The sequence below is a fragment of the Hippopotamus amphibius genome, chromosome 6 (genome assembly GCF_030028045.1).
Source record: "Hippopotamus amphibius kiboko isolate mHipAmp2 chromosome 6, mHipAmp2.hap2, whole genome shotgun sequence".
Classification (NCBI taxonomy): domain Eukaryota; kingdom Metazoa; phylum Chordata; class Mammalia; order Artiodactyla; family Hippopotamidae; genus Hippopotamus; species Hippopotamus amphibius.
The window spans coordinates 110868799-110886971 of NC_080191.1; the positions used below are offsets into that span (position 1 = coordinate 110868799).

At 42.0% G+C, this 18173-nt stretch overlaps 1 protein-coding gene across 1 annotated transcript; it reads right to left on the minus strand.

Moving 5' to 3' along the window:
* Window positions 1–16874: 16874 nt before the first annotated feature.
* On the minus strand, window positions 16875–17744 carry LOC130855210 (nucleophosmin-like). Its single transcript, XM_057738405.1, has one exon. The coding sequence runs from the start codon at window positions 17742–17744 to the stop codon at window positions 16875–16877; it is 870 nt and encodes a 289-aa protein (XP_057594388.1).
* Window positions 17745–18173: the final 429 nt, after the last annotated feature.

Genomic DNA, 18173 nt, shown 5'->3' on the forward strand with positions numbered 1-18173 from the left:
CTTTTGGAAGGTGATGTATATGTCTATGGCCTTGAAGGTGATGATGGTTTCATGGGTTTATGGTTATCCCCAAACTCATCAAGTTGTATACATTAAATAAGTACAGCTTTTTCCATGTCAATCATACCTCAATACAGTGGTTCTTAAAATAAATAAATAAAACAATAAATAAATAAATAAATAAATAAATAAATAAATAAATAAATAAAATAAAACAAGATTTGAGGCCCAGGCTGTCTCAGTCTTAGCATTCTCGATGTCCCGGGCTGGGTAAGCCTTCATTGTGGTTTGCACTCACTGTAGGGAACTGGGCAGCATCCGTGGCCTCTACCCACTAGAGGCCAGCAGCGCCACCATCCACCTCATCCTTCCCTCCCCATCCCATCCCCAGGATGTGACAATCAAAACTGTCTCCAGACTTTGCCAAATGTTCCCTATGGAGCAAATTCATCCCCAGTTGAGAACCATTCTTCTACCTTATTGTCAGAAAATTTGAACTGTGCTGCCAAAATGATTTTCTAGTTTAAGAAACTGCTTACTGGCATGTTTCAGCACCTGATAGAGAACAGATAAATTATGCAGTTTATTAATAACATATTATTCAATCCATTTCTATCCTAAAACCATTTAGTTGACTCAAAACACAGGAAAAAAGTCAGCAAGCCTGACGTTTTAAGTAATAGACTTCTTACAAACTGCCCAAGAGACAGAAATGAATGTACCTAGAAATGAGATGATTTTTACAAAAGTTGCTGCAAAGTTAAAAAAAGCACATTCACTAATTATGAATCACGTGCCACTCTTTTATTTGACAGTAAGTCCCAAAAAATGTAGCAAAGGAAATTAATAACCTAGGAAATACAGAGCACCCCCAGAGTGGATCTGAATATCTTATGGTCTTACCTCCTTCCCTTTTATGGATGTCTCTGAATACAGAAACTGTGTATTTAAATTTGTCATTCTATACTTTCTCTTGCCTTGCTCACATGCCCCATTACTCAGTGGAAACATTACCACATAAAACAATTCATCTTTTCAGAGTTCATCAGCAGATAAATAACCTACTGAAGTTGAAAGGACTCTACAAAGAAGGTTCCTTTTTTCAGGTTGTGGATTAGAGAAAGCAATGCATACTCACTCTACTGCCAACATCATGAAATCGTGAAAGCAAAAAAGGACATAGTTTACCCAGTGAAGGTCAGCTGCCCGATGAGGGTAAGCGGGCAGGGAGTTGTTAATGTGCCTACATGACCCATGGCTAGTTAGCAAAAAGCTTACCTCAGAAATAACAGCCCAAGTCAGTGAAATACTCAACAGGTTATTACGAATGATAAATGAAGAATCCGTCAGACCCTAACCTAGCCTTGGCAGAAGATACTCATTGACTAAGGGAGATAAGAGCCCATCAGAGAGTCTATCAAGTTAAGAGGGTCCTCCCTAACAGGGTATCACCCAGGGAAAGCAGATGTGCAACAAAGTACTAAAGTAAAATAAGAATGACTGTGTCCTCTGAACTCTTTTCTTTTTCTTTTTTTTTAGTTTTTTGGAGTATAAATGATGTGCAGTATTGTGTTAGCTTCAGGTGCACAGGAAAGTGAATCAGTTATACATATACGTGTATATCCATTCTTTTTCAGATTCTTTTCCCATATAGGTTATAACAGAATATTAAGTAGAGTTCCCTGTGCTATGCAGTAGGTCCTTGTTAGTTATCTATTTTCTAAACTCTTTTCTAATTAAAACATTGTCCTATCTGTCATTAGGAGTTATCTCCTTGGCAATAGCAAATGAGAGATTGGGGATTGTAGGGTATGTATATATATACGGATATAGGACAGTTGGCTTTACATTGAGCTTGTGACCAAATTTAATTGAACAACAAATATATTCAAGCAGAACATAGAGCATTACGCTATTTCACATTCTCTTCACTTGCAGCAAACTTTGCAGAAGCCACCTTTGAATAAAATGAACACAATTTGCTCTAGAATGTGAATGATCACTGAAAAGATGGTTGAATCTTATGGTGACAGGACAGCTCTGGAAGCCAAGATTTGGATAATTTCATTCCTCTGCAACACATACATAACAGAAAACACCCTCTGAGACTCTAAAACCAGACCCCACAAACGGGGGCTTACGCTCTGCATTGATCTGCTCACTCTCATTGCATTCACATTTCTTGTCAAGTTTTGTTAGTGGTTTCACATACCTCTGTAAAGTGGAAAGAGCAATCTAAGAACAGGCTGAAGGGAGAAAACATACACGAAGGGGTAAAAGCTGGGTGGGCAGCAAGGAGTGTGTTATTAGGAATTAGAGTTCATTTGCAGTCACCCTGTCAACAAAGACCAAAAACTCTAAGGCAGTCAATCACCTACCTATGTTGGATATTATGCTGCAGTTACCGTAAGAAGTGATCTCCATCAGAGAATCACAGACTTCTGGATTGGAGGGTGGGGGGACTCAAATTCTACCCTCCCCTCCCCTTCCAGACTTTCAAACCCTTTATTTTTGCTGTCAAGTGGTTTTCTCACCCATGTTTTAACCGCCACGGGGAATGGTAATATGTTATGTTCTGGCTCAGAATTTTTTGACGAAATTGAGAAAGAGTAAGACAAGGCTAAGGATAGAATCAACTCGTACTTTCCAAGAAACATCTACCCAGGACGACACCTTCTATCTCAAAATACAATAATATTGCCTGGGATTCCTAGCCAGTCTAATTTCTATACCTGCAACACTTCTCCACTTTGCCAACCTAGCAATCACAGTAAGACAGGAAATAAGATCAGCCTGAGAAAGTAACTCTTAGGAAACTCATGCTGACTGGTGTATATCACCACTATCTCTTTCAGGGATCTATGACTGTTCCTTTGGAAATACACTCTAGAAATGTTCAGGTTCATTTTATATTCGTAAGTCAAAAGCCACACTTTCTCATCCCTTCTGAAATCCAGATAAACTACTTGATGACTTCGGTCAAAAAGAAAATTTAAGTTGCATATAAAGGCCCCTACTCACAGAGACAGGAACAAAAATGATACTTTAAAAAAAAAAAAAAGCTTTCATAAAAGATGGATAGAAATAAGAAAGTATCCTCTGTGAGGTCAGCTTCATTTATGTGGAAAATTCACTTGCCAGGGATTCTTCATCTCCTAATCATGCCAGTTACAGGAAATAATTCTGCAGGTCAGTGGTTTTCAAAGTGTGGTTTTCAGACTTGTTAGAAACTAGAATCTTGGGTCCCACCCAAGCCCTCATTACTAAATCAGAGTCTCTGTGGGGTGTAGCCCAGCAGTCTGTGTTGTAACAAGCCCTCCAGTTGATTCTGGTGCTCACTGAAATTTGAGAACCACTGCTGTAGAAAGGAAAATGTATAGAATTGGGATGATAACCATCAGCCTTCCAGTGTTCCTAACTTAATGATAAGGGTGATGATCATGTGATAATGAGAGTTTTAATGGAGAATGTTTTGTGAACACTTTCTGTGCCTGGAAGCCTTGTGCTATGTATGTGACGCACTACCTCATTTAATTCTCCCAAAAGCCCACCAAAGTACTACTATCCCATTTTATAGATGAGAGGATGAAGTCAAGAAAAACTTGCCCCAGGGCAGTCATTAAGTTGTAGAGCTGGGATAACAGCCTACGGTTGATCTCTTTCTCTCTCTCTCACTCCCCGCCCTCCCAAATTCTCATTCTTCACTAGCACTCCACGATGCCTTCCAGAATGAAGAAAGAAGAACTCTCCCAACTTCAATTCCCTCAAGCCTCTGTGCCTCCTTCCCTCCACTTCTTAAATTGCCTCCGTCCTGAGGACCACATCAGGAAGATCCCCCTTGGCCCACCTTTTTCAGCAGCCAAGGCCCTCCCAACCCCTGAGCTTGGTCCTGACCTTCCTCGCCAAGATCCAAGGGAAGTCGAGAGACAGAATACCCAGAATAATATGAGACTGGTTTTCCTCTCAAGTGAACCTGAGTCCTTGATCCCTTCTTTATATACAAAACAGGCCACAGTCATGATTATAAACTACAGTTCTGAAGCTGGAAGGGACTCCTGCCAGATACCACCTACAGCTTTGCTACCACGTGTGATACGCAGGCCAGCAGCAGCCGCGTTCTGGAAACCTGTAGGAAGTGCAGGATCTTAGCCCCCACCCCCACCCCCTCAGAGCTGCGGAACCAAAATCTACATGTTAAACAATACCCGCAGGTGATTCTCTGCACGTTGAAACTGGAGAAGCACTTGTTTATCTAGACCTCCCCCCTTATTTTACCTGAGGAAACGGAGACCCAAGGAAATGGAGCCACCTGGGCAAGGTCACAAATCCAGTTAAATTGGAATATGCTTCTCTCCGTATCCCTGCAGCCTTCAACTCTATGCCACGAAAACGCTGCCGCCGCTGCCACTGAGATTACTGAGAGCTTCCCAGGTTCTGAACCTGTGCTCACCCCTGGACATGGATCACCTCATTTACTCCTTCACCACTGCCTGTGAGTTCAGTATGATCACTACCTCCATTTTTTTTCTAATTGGGAACCAGAAACCTAGAGAGGTTTAAGTACTTGCCCCAAATCATGCAACTTCCAAATAATGAATCAGAGATTAGAACTCACGTCTGATTTTGAAATCAGTCTTGTAGCTACCAGATGTATACTACATGTATACCTTTATCCTTTCCTATGAGTCTAAAAGCTTATTCCTAGCTATCATCTATCTATCATCTATCTATCATCTATCAATCATCTATATCTATCTGTCATCTATCATCTATCATCTATATCTATCATCTATCTATCATCTATCTATATCTATCTATCATCTATCTGTCATCTACCAATCATCTATATCTACCTATCACCTATCATCTATCTATCATCTATCTATCTATCATCTATATCTATCTATCTACCTATCTACCTATCTATCTATCATCTATCTATATCTACCATCATCATCTATCTTTGGGGATCAGAGAGTGCATAAGATGGAGTCGTTCTGCTTGATGTCTCTTTTCCTTTCATGAATCACAGTTACTGTGTTACCAAGGCTGTTGCCCTAGAATCATACCTTTGCCCCTCCCTCAAATAGAAACCAATTACTCTCATCTAAGCTTCAGAAGGAAGCTGCAAAGAGAAAGAACCAAAACCTGCTTAGAACCTACAAGGCCTAAGATGGCAGAGGACGTGACTTCCCATGGACCTTGAGCCTCACTATACACTCATTATAATTCATGAGCTAAGTGACACACACACCAGCACCTTGACAGTTGACAGTTGCCATGACAACAAGCAGAAAGTCCTTACAAGGACTGAAAAGGAAAAATTGTATCAGTTCTGGGTCCAAACCACACCCCTCTTCTCAGATAACTCATGAATATTCCCCCCACTCTTTCCAACTCCCTCTCTTTTCCCTCTCCCCTCCTATAGATTTGGTGTCGCAGCCCAAACTGAGTTGAGAAGTTGATTTGTGAACTAGGTTCGTGCTTCTCCATTCTTGGCCATTGAATAAAGCTTGCGCTGTTCCAGTCTCAGCATCAGTTTTGTTATTGGCTGTGCAAATCCGATGGGAAAAAGAACCTCTCTGGCTTAGGCAAGAGGTCTTGGGCTGGTCTAGAACCCTCGTGTGGGTCCAGTCAACCAATTCGATAACAATAGCAGTTCTATAGCTGATTAGAAAAGAAAGTGAAAGGTCCCTTAACCATTGACCCACCTTCCAGGCCGTGCAGCTCAGTTGTCCTACCTCTCAGGTCTTCTTCCCCAGCACTCTCCCATCACTTCAGGAGCCCTGGCTTGGCGGTCACGGTCACTGCCCTTAGAGGTTGTGACACCCTTGATGACTGAAGTGGAGGAATAAGAAGGCTGCTGATGGCTCTCCCTGCCCTGGAGCACTTAAACGCTGAAGAAAACAAAGGTTAAGAACAGCTATTACGGAGCCATACCTTAGACAAACGAATTGCTGTTGTGTGGTTTTCTTGAAAACCCAGCATGTAAAAGGTTGTTTCTGGTAGAAGCCTCTGCATTCCAGTCATGTTAGCATCTGAAATGTAACCCAAGAGTAAACTGGAAACAGCCTTTGTTATATTCCAATATAATTATGAAAGTTTCACTTCTCCATAGCACCTTTAAAAAAGTGTTTGAATGTTTCAGAATAAAATTTTTCTGGCAATGCACTCACCTCATCCCATGCACACATATATTTGGTAAGCAAAAATAATACGAGAAAGCCCAGATTTATAAAAATATCTAAATTAGAATGACTTTTAAAATTTTAAATTTGAGTTAACCATTAAGTATTATTAAAATAGCATGTTATTTACACAAAAGCACATTTTTCCACAACTTTCCAGACTCTGGCTATTATGTATAGTGAGATGAACTGCATATACTTTTGCTAGGGTCACTGTGAATCTAGACAGTAAACAAACACTTTAGGAATCGTGGCTATATGAATTATAAGTAATACAATTTCATAGATCTATAATATCCCCCAAGGAAAATAGTCCAGAATTTTATTTATATCTGGAAACAAACTTAGTCTGTTTATTGGTGTTCTCCATAGAGTATTACCTATGCATTAGTGCATGAGTACACATGTACACACACACACACACACACACACACACACTATCTTCTGTTAGGCTCCAAGAGCCTCAAGAATCTGCCTTATTCATGTTTTAATCTCTCTTATGAAAGTAACCTGGGTTTTCTGCCTTGATAAATGTTTGCTGAGCTGACTACCCCACCTTAACTACATATATCTGAAATATCTGTTGTGAACTCTATTTAATAGGGAATGGGAAAGATGTGTGGGTTTTTGTGGGCCTATAATTTTCAAGCTCCTGATTTTTGTGATTTTTTTTTTAAAGCTGGTCATAATGCTATGTAGTTCTCTGATTTTATTTCTTTGGTACAAAAAAAGCAAAATGAATGCATTGTGATTGAGCCATGGAGCCTGGCTGCTTGCATATGTAATAGGGCTCTAAATTACTGCATAAACACAGCTGCAGTTTCTCAGTCTGGAGCTCTGAGAAGCATGCCTACTGGTGAGTGGGGGTATTTGGAGCTCTAAATTTAAGAGCATTATTATGAGCTGCAATAGACAATTGTCCCACCTTATTTAAATCTCTGGGCAACTGTAAAACTGGAGTAGGTCTTGCTTAAATATTCAGGTTTCTTATCTATGCCCAAATCTGATCCGGGAAATTCAGCCCATATCTTAAAAGTTGACAAATTGTACTTTATGGTATAACATGGTCTACTGCGTTTATGAACTTATTCAGAAGGTTACAGTTTCAAAACAGTCTATATTTAAATTATCTTACTGTAAAAGTTATTTCAAAGGTCAAACAAATTGACATAAACCACGCTTTCTTACAGGGAAAATAACCCCATGCAGGGAAATCAACAAAAATATTTATATCTCTATTTCTTGCTGTACATATACATACACATAAATACACACACATAAATACACACACATTTGTATTAAAAGTCTTCGGCCTGAATTTTAGGTTGAGAAGCAATGAGGAAAGGTAAATTTAAAATTATATTTTCTGCTAATTTTCAAGTCACCCTTATTTGAGGAGAAAAGATGCTTCTAAATATAGGCACCTTGTTTGCTAAATTCGGTATTTAAATAAATATAACAAGAAATATGTCTCATAATTTAAAATGCTTTCATAAAATTTATCCTTTCAATGCCTTCTTTTTAATATTCCTTAAGAGGCTTTTAACAGAATTAACCACTAATTGATGGAAAACAGGTAGGATGTTATTTTATGCCAATAGTTCTTTGAAGTATTTAATTGCAGCAAATCAAATCAGGAAAGTTTTGCATACTAAATGAAATGGGAAATATCATTGCACTCTAATACTAACTCAATTAATTCAATAGAAAATTGGAATTAGAGTCAAAATTATCATTTGGCCATTTTTCTATGGCTAACTAGATTTATGAAGCGTCTAGAGACCAAGGTCAGGGCTGGATAATTTGCATTATAAATTATCTACTTTGTGGCGTAACCTTGGCCAATTAGAAACCCAAATAATTTTTCCTGTGGGTAACCAATACTTTACTGGCTTATCTTCTTCTACAATCACTTCAGGAAACTCCTAAATACTGGAGTTAACCAGTATTACATTGAATAATAAATCCTATTAGAACAGACCAAAAAAACCAGAATAAGCAACATGTCCCTTCACCCAACCATCTAAGATCAGATTGACTTAGGGGTGACCATAATGTTGAATAATTCCTGATTTTCTACTCACCATTCAAAATGTTCATAATTAAAAATTATTTGTAATTGAAGAAGTGTTTGTTTGGTATGTTTCCTTAAAAAAGTGATAATTTTTCCTAACATTTTTCAGACCACATGGTTAATTCAAATAGCCATAAAATGTTTCTAGTTTTCCACTGTTCTAATATTTTCAAAAATTTATTTTATTGAAGTTTAGTTGATTTACAATGTTGTGTTAATGTCTGCTGTATAGTAAAGTGATTCAGTTATACATACATATATTGATATTCTTTTTTCATATTCTTTTCCATTATGGTTTATCACAGGATATTGAACATGGTTCCCTGTGCTATACAGTAGGGCTTTGTGGTTTATTCATTCTATATATAATAGTTTGCATCTGCTAATCCCAATCTCCCACTCTGTCCTTCCCCTACTCTCCCTCCCCCTTGACAACCACAAGTGTGTTCTCTATGTTTGTGAGTCTGTTTCTGTTTCGCAGATAAGTTCATTTTGTCATATTTTGGATTCCACATATAAGCGATATCATATGGTATTTGTCTTTCTGACTTACTTCACTTAGTATGATAATCTCTAGTTGCATCCATGTTGCTGCAAATGGCATTATTTCGTTCTTTTTTAATAGCCAAGTAATATTCCATTGTATACATGTCCCACATTCATCTGTCAATGGACTTTTAGGTTGTTTTCATGTCTTTGCTATTGTGAATAGTGCTGCAATGAACATGGTGGGGGGAGGGAGGCATGTATCCTTTTGAATTATAGTTTTGTCCATATACATGCCCAGGAGTGGGATTGCTGGGTCATATGGCAGCTCTGTTTTTAGTTTCCGGAGGAATCACTATACTGTTTTCTATAGTGGCTATACAAACTTACATTACCACCAACAATGTTCCTCCTCTTCTCTTGAAAGCACTTTGTACAAAAATTGCTTCAAGAAGTGTCTTGGTCATAGACTCTGTTTCTAGGGAACCAGACTTGAGACACTGGATTTCAAAGCCAGACAATTCTGGGTTTGTATCTGGATTCCTCTAATTAACCAAGTGACTAGAGGTGAGTTAGGTATGCCTCAGTTTCCTTATGTGTTAAGTGGCACTAATGCTGCCCACTTGACAGGTTTGTTGTGAGAATCAAAGGGCACGGTGTAAAAGACCTCAGCACAGCGCCTGGAGGGTGCTGCCCAGAGCTGCCTTTGATCTTTTCCTGACTTGCCCTTTGGCCTTGGGCATGTTAATGTTTTTGAGATGTCTGTTTCCTTTGTGGGAACTCCGTGTGTGTCTAACACCAGGCTGCCTCATCAATGACTGGAAGTCAGAAATATTTTTTCAAGTGGTAAAGTTCTTGGCAAAATGCGGAGCGCAGGCATAAAGCAAAATGAGCATTAATTACACAGCCAAGGGTGGAACTGCCCTGGGAGAGAAACGACAGGGAGTTCAGAGGCCAGGAGAGACGGGTGGTCCAGCCAGGGGCTTTCCTGGGACCTTCCTGCCCAAGCACCAGCACCGTGAACATGAGGACCTTGAAAACTGTAACCTGGTCTCCCCAGGCCCAGGGAGCCCAGTAAACTGGAGTAGAAAAATGAGAGAGTTGGAGTGCCTTCGTGCCTGTGGCCTGTCTCCGTGCAGCGTTGCTTCTTGGCTTTGAGGTCTGGACTCAGTTGTCACCTCCTTATAGAGGCCTCTCTGACCAGCCCATTTGAAGTGCCCGCCCCCACAGCATGGCCCAGTTTTACTGTTTTCTCAGCACTTAACCACCATTCGGCCTGAGCTTGTCTAGGTATTTGTCAGTGTGCCTACTGTCTCTCTCTGCTAGAGCTCCTTCAGCACAGGGGTTCTGTGTATTCCGCTCACTGCACATAGTCGGTCCTCCATCAGTCCTTGGTCTTGGAGCCCCGGGAATTCTCACACACTGCTGCTGGGAGGTGCAGCACTTGGAAATCTCCGTGGCCATGTTTCATAACACTGAACAAACCTTCTTATGACCCAGCAATTCCATTCCTAGGTACGCATCCACAGAAATGCAAACGTGTCACCAAAAGACACGTCCTACAGTGTTCACACCGGCACTTTCTGTAATAACCCTCAAACTGGAAGCTCCCCAAATTTCCTGGAAAATAGAATGGATGAACAAATTGTGGTATATCCATACAAGGAAACACCATACAGAAATGAGAACCCTCAACCAGAAGCAAAAGCAGGAATGAATCTCACTAACATGATGACATGCTGTAGAGTGAGAAGAAACCAGACACGAAAGAGTGCACTGTCTATGATCATGTATGTGTCTGTAAAGTATGAAAACTGGCAAAGCTCTCAGTGTTAGAAATCAGGATAGAGGTCGCCGCGGGTGGGTGGATGGGGGAGCGGCCAGAAGAGGCTGAGGGGGTGTCAAGGGTGCTGGTCCTGTTCTGTGTCTTGGTCTGGCTGCTGTTTACACAGGTATGTGCAGTTAGGGAACATTCGTCCAGCTGCGCACTGTGCACCTTTTATATACACTTCAGACTATAATAAAACTGACATTGAAACAACTGCATGGGGTCTGCCCAGGAGACTGTGGCGGCTCTCAATAACAACTACCTTAAACAAAAGTGCTGGAGGCTTGGAGCCTTGGTGCAGGGGAGGTGGGTCCACAGGCTGGGCTGGCCCTGGCGGTGCCCGGTGGCGCTGCGCTCGGGGCGGCCGACGCGCGTAGCGGGGGTGGTGGTGACACCGAGCCTGGAGGGCCCGCAGGGCTGGGCAGGGGGCTCCGGGAGCTGCAGGGCGGGCAGGACCCGCACGAGGTGCGGCACCCCAACGAGCCGCGCGATTGTCGGCCCTCGAACCCCCACGACGCCCCTCCGCCCGCACGCGCGCCCGCTCCGCCCCCGGCGCCCTGGGCGCGTCCCGGGCGTCCCGGCGGCCAAGTGCAGCCCTCGCTCCTCCCCGCGGAATCGCGGCCGGCAGGGTCGGTTCTCGTCGGGGTCGCCCCTTGTCGGGGTCGCCCCGGGGGGCCCGGGGGCCGGGGAGGGCCCCGGAGTCGCGCGGCGCTCAGGCTGGGCTTGGCCGCGGGAGGGTCGGCGGCGCCTGTCCCCGAGTGACCCCGCGGCGGAGGAAGGGCGGGCGCCGGCGGCCGGGGGGAAGGCCCGGGAGGGGGAGGGGGAGAGGGACAGGATGGGGGAGGGGAGGGTGGGGTGGGGGCCCCACGGGCCGCGCCCGGGGACGAGAGGGTGGGAGATCGCCCGAGCCCGGAGCCCGAGCTTAGGACAGGGGTGGAGCGGGAGCTCCGGAGAGAGCGCTCTTCCTTCCCATCCCGGGCCCAGGGGAGGCGCGGGGCTGAGGGACTCCGCGGGGTCAGGACCCACGGGCGGGGCAAGGAAAGGTGGCCCCGGAAGCTCAGGAAGGCAGAGCCGGGGGTGGGGGGTGTGAGGGGAGGGGGGAAAGGAGCCGGAGAGTCGGGCGGTGGGGGGTGGGCGTTAGCAAAGACTGGCGACAGTCACGCGGAGGCTTTCTGAGTCGCCAAGTTTCGCTTTAATGCCCCTGGGTTTTCAAAACGGGCGGCCGCTAGAGGGTGAGCGGCGTGTGCGCTGATATTTTCCGTGGGCCTGACTTCACCCGTGCCAGGCCAGCCCCGCTGGCTGGCGACTCCGATCCCCAAGATCCGCCTGTACCTACCTGCCATTCACCTGGTCACTAGGCCTTTGCCAGGACCGGCGCAGGGGGGAGGGCCCTCACCTGGGCTTCGTGCTGGGCACAGCGGTCCCGGGTCGGGGGCGGGGAGGTGGGGGCGAGGGGGTAGGGAGCATATCGAGAGTTTCTTCCTAAAAGCAGAAAGTTTCTCTTCCCCTGGCCCAACCCCATCTCCCCCCGCCCCGCCCCCCAACCAAATTCGCCTCTCTCCTGGAGTCAGTGGGAGGGGAGAGTACAAAGGCCGGATTGTCCACGAGGGTAGCTGATTCTGCTCCCTCCTTTAATTTTGCAAGCATCATCAGATGGCCACTTAATTTTCCCATCGTCATAGAGGAGGGGATCCTATTTTGATTTTTTTCTTAAGTGATTATAATTTTCATTTGGGCAGCCAGGGATAAGTCCTGAAGACACCAAGGATTAAAAACAAAGGAGACTGCACGAGCTGGAGGGCGGCAGACAAAGCAGCTCACAGCCTTTTCCTAGGGGCCTGACTCAGCTAGTTTGCAAAGACCAGTAACCTATAAGCATTGTTTGCTCTGGGGGAAAAAAAAAAAGATTTTAGCAATACATCTTTCCCCTATTTTTACCCATTTCCTTGATTGTCCTATTTTTACTTAGCCAAAGAAAGTAATCATCTGCCTGTATTATATACTCAGATTTTTCTAGAAACTATTATAATGATAGCAGAAAAGAAGGGTCCTAGAATGACTTTTGGGAGACCTGGGACCTTTTCTCTGCCACTCCTTTGCTTGTCAGGTGACCTTGTTTTTGTGCATCAGTTTCTTCAGTGAACTGGTGGTACTACCACAGGTGACCCCACATCTCAAAGTCTGCTATCCTAAGTTTCTTTTGAGAGAGATTAAAAAATTTGACTCAAATAAATTTTCCTTAAGTGTATGGCTTAGTATTTAATTCCCTCTCCACTTTAAGCTGAGGAGTAGATGTCTGAACATACATTTCCTCATCCTAAATCCCCTTTATCCTCCCCTAATGCTCACAGTGCGATGTTGTTGTCTGGCAGGCTTTGTGTTCAGTTTGTACCATTTGCAAACACAGTGAAAATTACCATGAGAGGGAAGAACGGCTATAGATTTCTTGGACCTCAAACGCTCACACTTCTCTTTCCATTTTCACTCTAATTAGCACACAACTTTTAAAAAGTTGGCCTGAGCACAGCAACACTTTCACACATCGGTACTAAAATCCATGCTAATCTCTCCCAGGGGATGTAATTCAATTGAATTGACATTCTAATAAAATACTGGCAAAGACACAATCACAGTTTGCCTGTGATGCATAATTAAAATGGCACGATGCAGTTGCTTAAACCTCAGATAATGGCTTCCTCCATACTGTTGGTTATGAGATTCCAGGGTTTTTATTCTTGGATGTTAACAGAACATTATAAAGCTACTCTTTTTAGCAAAGTGGCTTGTGATCTTAGCTTGTTGTTGCTAGGAATGCCCTAAAGCCTAAGTGGCTGTCATATTGGTCTTGGGCAGTTACTTAATGCATCCAAACTTGCCTTAAAATTTGCACTGTCTGTTGATAGCTGACTGAATCTTTCTGTCTTCAGATCAATGGCACAACTGTACATTGGCTTGGAGGCCATTTGAATCTACCATATGTGACATTTGGGAAATCTTAACTTTTCTAAAAGGCTGAGGGCAGGAGGACTTGCCTTGGGTAATGAAATTCAGATTTTGCTGCTTTGTTCCAAAGTATTTTACCTTGATTTAATGTTGTCGTGGATGACATGCTGTGGAAATGCTGTGCAGTTTGGGTTCCCACATTTCACTTAAGCTTGTGGTTGATAAATGGTTGATACTTTTTAGGTTATTAATTAATCTGCAGTCAAACTGAACAATTCCACCACTGACAGATTTTGTTTTATGGCCAAGCAGATCTGAAATTTTGACTAAGGAGCTAGAGAGAAAGAGGGAGCCCCTTTGTGGATCCCTACATGTTTTAAGGCGAATCTTGGGTAGTTTTATCCCACCTATATTGTGAGGACATTTCTGGCAGTGCCCTTAGCTAGATGGACTCACTCATGAAACACAACTTTATTAACATTGTACATTGTGATATTAATAATCTCTGGCTTCATGGGTGGAACACATTAGAAAATGGGTGATGGTTGCTACTGGAGCTGGGAATGGCCATGTCATTTATTGGGGCATTTTATCCCCCCTGACTCGCACGTGAACTCTAAACTAAGTCTATCATCCAAAGTGGAGACAGGTCCTGAGTACTCAGACCAGAGAAGTGGGGAGGGTTGAACCAGGAGTTGTATTCTCCTGGAAGCAGGAAGCTAGAGTGTGTCTTTGAAGGAGCTGCATGTTTGGGTGGACTGCTCTCAGGCAGATGAAGCAAGATGGCACTCACCACTCAAGACCAGGAACAGGATGGGAGAGAATCCAAGTTCAGTATCTGCAGAGCTTTCATGCTTAATAACATGCGTGCATGCTTTTATTGGGATTCTTAGCATCAGAAATCTACACTGAGTCCCCTGTTTTGGTGTTAAGGAAAATTAGGTCCAGGAGACAGGAGGCAAGCACATATCTCTTGGAGCTGTGCAGAGTGAACAATATGGGAGGAAAATTCAGTTCAAGGGAGAAACTATATGGAGATGTGAAGCTGGAAGGCTAAGCTGCACCTTTCATTAATTGAAAATTTCTTATTTGTAGTATAGTGAGAACTCCGGACCCACCAGTCCAAGAATATTTTAAATGTGAATCCTGACTGTGAATCCAGTTGTTTTAGTCAGTCAAGGTAAGCTGTGGTAACAAACAGATCCCAAAATAATGGCACAAAGAATAGCGCAGGGAGGTCATTTTTGGCTGCAGTGTAATGGTGGCTATATTCCTTCATGTAGCTATTCTGGGACTCTGGCTTCACCCTTCTTGTGGCTTCTTCATTGCCTAGGGGCTTATAAGATTTTGCACCTGCGTGAAAGGGGAAAAACAGAGTGGAGGGGGCACTAACTTTTGTCGACTGAAAAAAAGGCACCACCTAAAAATTGAGAATTGTGTTTTATTTGGCAGATTTTCTGAGGACTTAAGCCCAGAAGACAGCCGTTCAGATATCTCTGAAGGACCTCTCAGATCTCTCTGAAGGGGCAAGGGAGGAGCCAGGATATAGAGGAGTATTTGCAACAAAAATCAGATAGTCAGAACATCAAAAGATTACTGTTAATTAAAGAAAACTAGACATCTCAGGTTAATGAATTTAGCACTTTTCTGTGTATGGGAAGATGCAAAGTCTGAGTTCCTTGAAATCATTCCTTTGATATGCAACTTAACTATCTAGAGCCAATATCCTGTTTTTCTTCAACCTGAATCTCCTCAGGGTGCACAGTTAGGGCGGCTGCAGTAGCTGCTGGCTTGATGGCCACAACATCCTTTGTTTACTGATATGGCAGATAACATTCCTGTTGATCTGGATGAAGTCATCAAGTTTTCCATTAGACTTTTGTAATGTCTTACTCAGTTCAGTGGTATTTTCTATAAGTTATCAGAAACTTGTATTTGTCAAAAAGTCCTTTTTATGAATCTTCTTGAATATCTTCATTTTATAAAAGCATCAGGGTAAAACAGTGATTGTTTATAAATGAGAGAAGACTTAAAATGCCAAGGTTAAAGATCTGATTACAATGCAATCAATAAGAAATTTGGATATTTCTGTGACATACAGCATTTTAAGATAATAATTTAACCAGTCATAATTCTATGGACATATCACATTTTTATGAATTCCATATAAATTTTGGAGTATCTATACATTTATCCATACTACATAACCTAAGGTTTATCTCTAATTACTTGACAATTATTCTCAAGTAATTTAACATAGCAAATAAGCCTAATTAGTTTGACATTCTTCTCTGAGCTGTCTCAGGGTTCCTTTGAAGCACCCCTGAGTTAGCTGGGGGTCAGAGAACTTTGATAATGTTGATGTCTGGGAACTCTGTCAAAATTATCAAAAAGATTTCAAAACACTTGGTCAAATAGGATCATAGGTCACTGTGAAAAAATACTTATTCACCTAACCAAAGTGGCAATAAAAGATTTTTCAGGCAAGTACAGATCAGCAAAGAAACTCACACAAGCTGTTATCAAAAGTAGTTTTCCAAGAAAACTTTGTTCTCTTAAGAGAGAGAGGAACCAAATCCAGTCTTGCATCAGTCTACTTTTAATAACAAATCTTTTTACCTAATTAAATTTAGCCTAATCCCAGCCTGACCATGTACAAAACTTTTTCAGGGCTCCCTTTTTATAAACCTCCCACAACTTTGTGTATTCATATTATTTTGGCCCATATTTTTCCATCCAGAAACAACCACCTCTGAGACAAAATCATTCTTTCCCTTAGAAAATGTTTCCATTTCTCATACCTTCTTTTGCTGAAAATACACATGCTACTGTCTTTGCATAGTGAAATATTTCCCTTATTATCTTTAGTAGCTTTAATTACATGTTACAGTTTTAACCCTTAAAAATCTTAATCTCTAGCAAAAACCAATAAGCAGCAAGTAATTGTAAACTGTTTGTCATATCAGCATTTCTTGATTGGAACATCCCATAACCTCTAGAAACATACATTTTCTCATAGTATAATTTCTTTTTTTTCTTTACTTTATTAAAATACTGAGTTTATTTCACATGTATATTTCTGTCTCCCCACCATTTCCATTTGTCTCACCACCGCTACTACTATGTCCTATCATAACATTCCGTACATACTTAAAACCAAGCAAAGGGTGGAGTTCCATCTTTAAAAACTAAACAGGCATTTTGGACAACACATTCTTGGCAATGGAACCTGGACAACATTTATCAGACATGGTAGGGAAAGTTCTCAGTCTGCATTATAAAAAGTACAGCCAGATATCAACTGTTACAGAAATGAAATATCAGAAAATTTTAACAAAATGTTTAAATTATTTTCTTAAAGAGACTTCCTCCACTGCCAGAGATCTTGAATAGCCTCCTGGTCAGTCATCCGGAAACAGTTCTTCAAATAATTGATGAATTTGGCTTCCACTTTGGGAAGGGAACCACTTTTTTTTTCTATACTTGCTTGCATTTTTGCTTTAATGTCTTCTACAGAGCTAGGTCCTTTGGGCATTTTGGGAGTTTTTTCCTGTTTTTTGAAGGATTCTTGACCTTTTGATCTTGGTGTTGATGGTTTTGAATCTTTTCCATTCTGGTTTGATTTTTGTGCCTTTTTGACTGGAGTATCTCGTATAGATTTCTTTACTGGAGATTTTTCTTCAGCTTCCTCATCATCAAAGCCATCACCACCATCGTCATCTTCATCACCATCATCATCACCATCTTCATCTTCATCAGCAGCAAGTTTTACTTTTTTCTGTGGAAGCTTGCTACCACTTCCAGGGGCAGAATGCTTTCCAGATATACTTAGGAGTTTCACATCCTCCTCCTCTTCATCTTCTGACTCTGCATCCTCCTCCACAGCTACTAAGTGCTGTCCACTAATATGCACAGGCCCTGAACCACACTTCAACTGTAAGACCACAGGTGGTGTTATTTCAAAGCCCCCAAGAGAAGCTGTTGGCTGTACAGATATTTCCAAAGTTGCCAGTGTTACTTTAATTAGAATGCCTTCATAATTCATTGCTTCTGCTTCAACAATGTGCAATTCATTCTTTGCACCAGCCCCTGAACTGACCGTTCTTAAAGATAACTGGTGCTCATTTTCATCATTATCCACATTAAAGTGATAATCTTTGTCAGCCTTTAGTTCACAACCGAAAAGATAGTTCTGGGGCCTCAAGAGGCTCATCTCCATGTCCATCAAATCTTATGGGTTGGTGGCATGCACTTAGGTGGGAGAGAAGGCAGACAGAGATAAATGACTACTGTCCCAAAGAACAGCCGCGCAGGATGGAATCACACCAGGGCTCATAGTATAATTTCTTTTTAAATGTGGTACAAGATGTGTGTCTAATAAACCCCAAATATCTTTAGTTTTCCTCTTGTAAGATGACAAAAGTGGTTACATTTAGCCCTGTTTAGCAATTAATGTTTCAGTATTTTATTTCATTTGAAATGATCTAGATAGTCAATGAATTCCCATCATTTAACTTTACTTAGCAAAACTCAGGTTACCAAAAATCTAAAAAAATTATTTTAGACAGACATACCTAAAACATATTTATTCCTAAAGTGTTCACCTGAAAACCCTTATCTCCTTTACCTTTATTTTATAATTTATGAAAATATC